Here is a 9,139-nt window from a genome sequence, read left to right as displayed (position 1 = left end):
TGCTTGACACAATGGATGGATGGATGGGTTGTGATAAGAGCTGCAAGAGCCCCTAATAAAATGATTTATTAAAAAAAAAAAAAAAAGCTGACTGCAGCCCAAACTGTCACCCGTTGGAACAAGATCGTTCTTAAGAAGTGGTACACAACATCTTTAAGGACCACGTGTATCTGGGCAACTATGAAATCCACGATGGGATGAACCTGGAGTTTTATTACCAATAAGGCAGAATTTCTTCTTCCTCCTCTGCCCCGCTGCTCCTTATCCACACTGGTATGGACGCTTGTGGTTTTTTGTTTTGTTTTGTTTTTTTTGGCGGGGGGACGGACAACACGGCACGCTTGTTTTTAAGAACATTAATATCAAGTAAAAAGAAAATTTTTTCAGAAAGATGATGGCAACAAATATACAAATGCGCTTGATACAATGGATGGATGGATTGTGGTAAGAGTTATACGAGCCCCCAATAAAATGATAAAAAAACACACCAAACATTAATAAAAACAGATGCTAAAAAACAAAACAAAACCCTCAGGAACAATGATGGGAGGGTAGGGGAAAGGTGAGGGGAGAAGGGGGAAACCAATCACAATGATGTATTAACCCCCACACCCCCACTCATCCCCCGCAAGCCATGACCAACAACAGAAACATGGGTGGAGGGAGACAGCTGATGGTTTTACACAGAGGTTCTCAACCTGGGGGTTGTCACAGGGCCGTCGGATTCATAACAGTATCAAAATTACAGTTATGAAGTAGCAATGAAAATAATTTTATGGTGGGGGGGGGGTCACCACAACATGAGGAACTGTATTAAAGGGTTGTGGAATTAGGAAGGTTGAGAACTACTGAGCAAGCTCCCTCAATGGCAGCTGTCCACCTGAGTGGACACACAACCCCTTGCTTTCTGACAATGTCCCAAACCTCATTTAATACCCTGCTCAAGACTTACTGATCTTGCTCATGGCCACATGCTTACATTACACCCTCTTAACGTACTGTTATTCTGCACTTAATATGGGGCTGTAAATAGTTCATAATACTATTTGAGTTTCAGATTATGTCCTCATTTTATTAGGCATTTCTTTCACAACCAGCCCTTAGAATCTGAAAGGATTACAATAAGAGTAAAGACAGGAAGGACACAAACAGGGGAAAGAGACAAGTTTTCATTCCTGGACTGTAGCTAAAGCTGTTAATAAAAGGGAACTTCACCGTGCTATGCAAAGACAATGCTCCATAATCTTTCCAACCTGCTGGAGAAAAGAGCTTTGAATCTCCTTAAAACCTTCTCCCCATCACTGAGAGTGCAGGTTGCAGAAGAATTGAGAGACTCCTACAGAATGTATCCTAGGAGAAGGTTCTATTCTGAGATCACTGGAGAATAGTCAGGGTGCACAAGAAATGTCGGCTGTCCAAGTCCTGAGTAGGCCAGATCCAGCTGTGAGTCCAGGCTTCCAGCTCCTCAGCATAGCCCCAACGCTAAACTCAAAGAAAAAGGGTTCTCTGCAATAAGGGACCAACTGATGTGTGAATGTGCAAGGTAACTTTTAAACTGCAATCTTTCAGGGCACTCTGCCCTAATTAGTATTCTAATTAGGCACTTTGATTACCTAGAAGTGTGTCTGGAGCAAGCCTTCCTCCTCTGCTATTACAATGAGAAGTCTGTGAAGACTTGACAGAGACAGTATGATTGTTTTATTAGGCCCACAGAACACAGAACACCATGGCTGGTAAGACTAGGTCTGAGTTAAAACAGGCACTTACAGGGGATTTCACTTTCCTTCCAGTATGTATTCTCATCTTTACCAATTCTTTGCTTTCACTTCTTTCTCCCTTTCCTTGAGGCCAGATATGTTGGTATTATCTGTATCCTGACCCAATGTGATTCTCCATATCTGAAAGACCAATGCTAATGTATACAAAAGAGCAGTCTTTATGTGGCAAGTGTGAGGCTAGGCACTTTCGGCTGCATAATCTCAATGAACTGTTACCACTCATGTCAAGCTTATGGTTAGTAGTGAACCAAAGCTTGAATAAAATAACTTGCCCTGTGGTAGCTGTTCTACAATTCTTCTTTGATAATTTATAAACATTTTTAATTCTTGACTTTCTCTTGGAGTCTTATCTATTGGAGACAGAAAAAGGAAAAAAGTCAGGTGAGGATAAAAGCTCTCTAAAAGTTTGATTATTAACTGGTTCAAGTACAAATGTAAAGGTAACAAATTACTCTTGGGAAGGATACTTAAAAAGATGTACTGACAGTGTAAGACATGACAAAATAATAATCTATAAATTATCAAGGGTTCATGAAGGAGGCAGGGGGGGGAGGGGGAGAAATGAGGAGCTGATACCAAGGGTTCAAGTAGAGAGCAAATGTTTTGAAAATAAGGGCAAGAAATGTACAAATGCACTTGACACAATGGATGTATGTATGGATTGTGATAAGAACTGTACGAGCCCCCAATAAAATGATTAAAAAACATGTACCATACTTTCTTTACAGCCTTGGAATCCCACAAGGGCAGTTCTACCCTGTTCTGTAAATTGCATCGCTATGAGTTGGCATTGACTCAAAGACAGCGAGTTTATTCCTCATGAAGATGAGAAGACCCCTGGTAAATTATTTGTAAGATTGAAAAACTTAACTGATCCAATCATCTCACCAACATTTCTAAATTTCAGTTAAACAGAATGTGAGAACTTTCAGAGGATTTAAAAACAGGGAGTCTTTTTTGGAGTAAAAAAAGGACACATGTGACCTGGCGATTTCTATTTTCTTCCAAGTCCAGATAGCTACAATTTATTCTTAACTATACAGTAAGCTTTAAAATATCCATACATTACAACAGAAGACCCAGCCACATTGATCTTCAAGCCTGGGAGAGGTCTGTCTGAACTCTCATTGTATCTAGAACATACAAGGTTCCTGGCTAAAGATAAATAAAAAAATATGCTAACACCCACAGACAAAACTTATCCAATTAACCTTGTCTGTTCCTTTGTCACACCCACCACTGTCTTTGCTAGAAAAGATGTTATGATTCCACTCCCTGGAAACCATACAGCTCTCAACAGTTTCTGGGGCTAACTCTCGCCCACACAAAACAAAAACAACAACAACAACAACAACAAAACCCTACATCAGACCTGAAAATAATCTAGGCAAAAAACATATAGCATCCCTCCTCCCAAGTCTCTCACATACCTTTCTTTTATCTTATGTTCACATGCCTCACTTCCTTATGCAAGATACCTGCAAACATGGCTCCATTCACATGGCCCTAGTTTGTTTTGGCTTATGTACAGGTTTGTCCTCATTAAGCCAACTCTGAAGAATATACCAGGAATACTCAAAAAAAGAGAAAAGTACCACCAACTTTAGGTGAGGCTTAAGTACAGAACAACTGGCTGGGCTATTTTCACTACTACACACCAAAGACTAAAATTCATCCAGGCTTATAGGACACAAAACAGGCATGTTCCACCCAACTTAATTTCAAACTAAATGTTCAAAATGCCTTTCAACTTTCAAGATTAAGCATGATGTTGGCTACCAAACAAAATCTTACCAAGCCCATTTTAGCAATTTTAAAACAGTTACAGCTTAGATTACAGTCTGAGCAAATCTAGTCTTGGACTTGAATGAACAAATATAAATCCATGTGTAACATGGCACATGGTTCAAGTCCTGCACCCTGCAACATTGTAACTGTGACATTTTGGATAGCAAGTTACTTAATCTTCCACCCTTGGATTCCTTGTAAGTCAACTAGTAACATTATTTTAAGAATTAGATGAAATAATGCACCATTCATCACAGTGTGTACTAACACACCAAGTGTTCAATAAACTGTTCATTTTGTTCAGTGGTATCTATTGAAAATGTCCATAACTTAATTTCAAAATCACTTATTCCAGCAGAGTCTGGTCACTGTACAAACAAAACAATCTTGATTTTCCAAACAGAATTCCATACATGTGTGTGGGTGAAAGAGGGATTTCATTTTCAAAATAATTCCAAGAAAATGGCTGTTTACTATTCCCAAGAAAATGGTGTCAACTGGAATTTTTGACCAAAAGAATAAACTTCAGATATTTTTAAGTAAGAAAACCAAGATTTAAATTTTCATGGGTTCTAGATACAACTAAGCCTTGACTACAAGCATGGGGTGGAGGCACAAAGCAGCAGCAAAGTAAGACACAACTATCAATGGCATTAGAGAAAGCTATAACCCAATGTAAATGTTCACATTAAACCTGTCATTCAGAAAAGTTGTGCTTATGAACATCGTTTTTAACATACTTTAAACTTAAATAAACTTTGCTAAACAAGGACATAAAACCTTTAACAGCTGAATGAGAAGCTTAAGAGTTTCAAGCCATTAAATATCATGGCTAGAAACAAATTAAGAACAAGTTTCCTTCAAACAGCAGAGAGGAATGCTGTAACTTGCTAGGCTGTTCACTCTAGTCATGAGACAAATTACAGTTCTGAATTCGTATTTCAATCTGCTTCAGGGTACATAACATACAAATTTCTGATGTACAAATCTGTTCACGCAAATAAACTGTCATCTAAAAGGCCTCCAAATGAGAACAAATCTACAGGTCATCCTTACACAACATGGCAACAATAAATCAATCCAAGGGTTCAAGTAACACAACAAAAACTCTAGTGAAATTAAAGACTAGGGATATGTCATAATGGGTCTTGGATTATATTGCCCCTCCTATACAAAAATTCTCAAGAAGCCCTGGTGACATATTGGTTACAAAATGGGCCATTAAGGTCAGCAGGTTGAAATCACCAGCTCTGTGGAAGAAAAAAGAGGCTTTCTACTTAAAGTTACTGTCTCGGAAACCCATAGGGTCAGTTCTACCCTCTAGAGTCGCTCCAAGTTGGAATCTAGTCAGCAGTGGGTTTGCTCGGCTTATACAAGTATTCTCACACTTGGGGGATAAACACTTTACTACATGGGTCAGGACCACCTGCGTAAAAATTCCTATAAGATTATTAACAAGGCCTGATTATTACATTAAAAAACAAACTGCTACCTTCAATTCAAAATAACTTCTCTATAGTACACTAATGAGTGAGTCAAAAGCCCAAGTTATTGAATAGGGCCAACTTTCAGAAGACTCATTCCAAATCCTTCACTAATTTATTAAGAACAAAACACGGTCGTAAAAACCAGTCAGCTGAGCTGACAGTGGAATTATGGACATCCCAATTCATAATGAGTTTGAGGGGTGATCACGCTATCACTGCAAAACTAGTGGTCAGAGACAAACCTGGGCTGGAAACCATAAAGTCTAATCTAATTCTTGTGCTGAAATAAACTTTCCACAAGGCCTAGGGCAAGCCACACTGATATTCTAAGAATGCTCAGACATACAAATATGTAACATTCCAAATAAGTTTTTTTTGGTCATTTCCTGTAAGTAAAAAGTTTTATGACTAGCCAAAAACCAAAGCAAAACGAGGAAACAGGAATACTTGTGGCACACCTTTCTTAAATGAGCATATTTGGGGAGGGAGGAGCATATTGCAGTTTTTGTTTTTTTAATTTACCTATAATTTCTGCAACAAACACACCGAGTTTCTCACAAAACTCAAACCCACGTAATCCAGATCTGAATTTCAACAAATCCCACCAGGCACTTCTATAGTGGTACCCTCAGAAATTCCAGAGAATGGCCAACAGGATCCTGTTGTTAAAAGCTCATTATCAAAAGGTCCCACAACCCTAATCTCTGAGTATGAACATCTAGGTACATCAACCAAAAACCTACACACACCACCCCACCCCACCCTCCCCGCAGGCTGTTGGCATTTCCAGGTTATACGTGGGGCTTGGGACAGCTAACACCAGGAAGCTCCAAGATTATTATTAGAGCACTTGGGGGAGTCGTCTTGAGTCCAACGAAGACCCAAAGATATCTGGGGGAGTAGACAGCAGTTGTCCCTAGCCATTTCTCTTTCCTGCCCCATCCAAACTTCAACCACACGGGCCTGGGAGGCCCGGGAGGGGGAGGCCATTTTAATGAAGCCTGGCAGAGGAACGAGAAGGAAGGGGAAGAGAGAGAACCAGGTAAGGGCGTTCAGAAAGGAAGGTTCGCACTTTCCCAGCGGCGCCCGAGTCGCGTGGCAGCACCTGCGGCGTGAGGAGATGGTTCAGGGGCTTAGGAGGGAAGAAAAGTCGCGGTGGACTACCACGCGGGGGGTCGAGTAGTCTGAGCCCTGAGAGCGCGGCCCTTTACCCTGAAGCGGGAGAAAGGACCCCCTTCTAAAGACAACCGCGCAGACCCTCGGCCCTGAGTTGGGGGCTACTACCCAGAGGTCCAGAAGGCGGGAGTTGGCCACTGCCTGGTTCTCCTCATCCGGCCATGCGGCGCGGGGGCGGCCATCCTGAGGGGTCCGGGACCCAAGAGGGCCCGGGGGGCCCGGACGCGGCGCTCACCCGCGGGCCGCCTCCAAGCTCTTGATGAGCTTCTTGATCTTCCAGATCTCCACGTTCCTGTCGGCAGCACTGGGGTCGTCCGCCATCTTCTCGCCTCCTCCTCCCTAGAGCGGCCCGGCAGGGCCCGGAGACACCAAGACCACAGAGTTAGCGCCGCCGCTGGGGCAGAGCGGCCCCCTTCCAGCCCCCCTGAACTGCCCTCCTCTCAGCACCTCTTGCGGCCCGCCGCGCTGGTCGCCGGCTTTTCCCTCCTCCTGGCTTACCTAAGGGCCCAGTCCTGGGCGGCAGCGGCTGCTCCTCCCCGGCGGCGGCTCCGCGGCGGCGGCGGCTCTGACGTAGGACACCGGCTCCCTCTCTCCAGGCAGCTGCATGTGTTGCAATCCGCTCACATGGGGCCTGTGACATCACTTCCTCCGCCAGGGGCGGAGTGGAAGGCGGCGGGCGGAAGGGAGGGGGCCGGAGGGGGTGGAGGCCGGAAGCTCTGCGCACGCCGCGACTCTCCATTGGCTCTTTGCGCAGTGCCCTACAATGGAACCGTCGATTGGTCACAGCTGGAACGGACCGGCCTTGTGAGGTAGCGCGGGGGGCGGGGCGGGAAGGGTGCTTTTCCTTCCGGCCCGGCTAGCCGGGAGGAGGCAGCCGGCGGAAGCCGGGGCTCTCGCGACGATTTACCGGACCCCCGCCGGGCTTGAAGGGGGGCGGTTCTTAAAGGGCGAGGCGCCGCGTCTTCATCTGGTACCTTCGTCCTTCGTGAAGGAATGGACCTGTGGGGCTTTGCGACGTGCCGCCACGTGGTCCGACCCTGACAGGCTGTTTGGCGCCTGAGAAACCTCAATGTAGCGCTTCGCGTTGAGAGGCTTCGTCGGTGAAGAATTGCTGCGGCGTGCATACGTCACAGCAGCTGCGCGGACTCCTGTTCGGATCCCGGATCAGTGTGTTCTGTCAGGACCCCTTTCCCCTCTTACCCCTCAGGGCCGTAGAGGAAAACCTCTCATGCGAGGGGTTTGTGGGATGGAAAAAAGGGGCTGCCGGAGGTCGGGGGGCTGCCGGAGGTCGGAGGTATCTGACCTCGTGAATGGTTTGGTCTGAGAGGTTGAGAGTGGAGATGGGAAGAGTTTTGAAGTAAGATGGATAGCTTTATAAGAATTTGATCTTTTCGAGTTAGATTTTTTTTAGTTGGCTACTTTATTTCAGTTGGTTTCTTGCAAATATTTGTGCTAGATCCCTTTTTCCTGGGAACACAGGGCAGAACAAATTCGGTAACAGTGCCTCTCCTCGTGGCTCTTAGAATCTAGTTGGGTCTAGAACTCACTGGGATTTCATACTTTGTATAAATAATTGCACAAATAGGTAACTGTAGTGCGTTCTGCACCCTCGATGTGAAAAACATGTGAAACAGTTCACTGTAGATAGGTCAGTATAAGTAAGCCTATGCTTGGATTGCATACTGGGTGCTGCGTCCCTGTCAAGAATTGTAAATTTGAAAAGAGGCGTTCATATTGTAGGATGCTGGTGTGTAGCTGGGAGTGAAACATATGCCAACCACACTTTGAAGCAGAATCTTTGCAGTGAAAAATGCCAAACTGTTCACTACAAATTAGTAAGGAAGCACAAATAAGCCTTGCTTACTAGGTAACCTAGTATGTTGCATGCAAATGGTAATGTCAGGTAGCAAATGGATTTGTGTGGACTTTGAGTCCTGTTGGCATGTATTCTCAACTTTTTCTATGTCTTGGAGATGGGGGATAATTACCCTTACATGGGAAAATCGAGTCAAGGAAAGGTGAAAGGGACTTGCTTAGAGTCACATGGATAGTTTATAGCTTTATAGTTTATAATGAATGGTATCATGTTCATTATAGCGTACCACCACCCCACTAGCTATGCTTCCATAGAGTGGGGATGCAGGTTTTTCTATACAGCAAGTCTTTACCCCAAGAAATGAATTTTCCCCGTTTGGAATCTCTTAAAGTTTCATTTTATACATTTTCATCTTAGGAAATGAATAATAACATAATAGTTATTGTACTTATATTTACCACTCATGGTACTTACTAGTCTTCTAAAAAAGTAAATAGTCATAAACATTGCTTATTGACTGAATAGCGGTTTGTAGTGTTGTGATTAAAGTACTTGACTGCTAACCAGAAGGTTGGCTGTTTGAACCCGCCAACTGCTCCACAGGAGAAAAATATGGCAGTCTGTTTCCATAAGAATTCATAGCCTTGGAAACACTTTGGGTGCAGTTCTACTCTGTCCTATATGGCTTCTGTTAAAATTGACTTGATGGCTTGGGCTTTTTTTTTTTTGGACTAACTAGGAGTTTATTGTATTCCAAGTTTTTCCCTACTTCGTTCTCTTTGCCATTTCCTACTTTCTATACTAGGTCTCATCACTTGTTTGTCCATTTGTCATACTATGTGTCCTTCTGTGGTGCTGTGATGCTGGAAGCTATATCATTGGTATTTCAAATGCCAGCAGTGTCTCTTAATACTCGTTAGAGTCAAGGATGTCTAGACTGTCTCGTGTACTTTCACCATGTTATCAGATGACACCAGTCACTGAAAAAGGACATCATGATTGGTAGAGGAGCAACAAAAAAGGGGAAAACCCACAAGATGGATTGACACCATGACTGTAACAATGGGCTCTAACATAAGAACAATGGGGGGGGG

At 43.7% G+C, this 9,139-nt stretch overlaps 1 protein-coding gene and 2 pseudogenes across 1 annotated transcript in view; 1 reads left to right on the top strand and 2 right to left on the bottom strand.

The window, feature by feature from the left end:
• The window catches only part of LOC115873765, a 2,467-nt pseudogene extending 2,243 nt beyond the window's left edge, over nucleotides 1-224 (top strand).
• Nucleotides 1-6,815, bottom strand: part of ETF1 (eukaryotic translation termination factor 1) — a 25,300-nt gene extending 18,485 nt beyond the window's left edge. The window contains exons 1-2 of the mRNA XM_004697018.2: nucleotides 6,728-6,815; nucleotides 6,465-6,568 (exon numbers count right to left, since the gene is read on the bottom strand). Coding sequence (XP_004697075.1) covers nucleotides 6,465-6,550 — 86 coding nt within the window. The 5' untranslated portion in view covers nucleotides 6,551-6,568; nucleotides 6,728-6,815. The remainder of the gene's footprint in view (nucleotides 1-6,464; nucleotides 6,569-6,727) is intronic.
• The window catches only part of LOC101647362, an 11,784-nt pseudogene continuing 9,256 nt past the window's right edge, over nucleotides 6,612-9,139 (bottom strand).

Source organism: Echinops telfairi, unplaced genomic scaffold, assembly GCF_000313985.2.
Source record: "Echinops telfairi isolate 266 unplaced genomic scaffold, ASM31398v2 ScPeMD7_7469;HRSCAF=8507_1, whole genome shotgun sequence".
NCBI lineage: Eukaryota > Metazoa > Chordata > Mammalia > Afrosoricida > Tenrecidae > Echinops > Echinops telfairi.
Note: the sequence above shows the minus strand (reverse complement) of the source record. Positions and strands in the feature narration are given on the sequence as shown.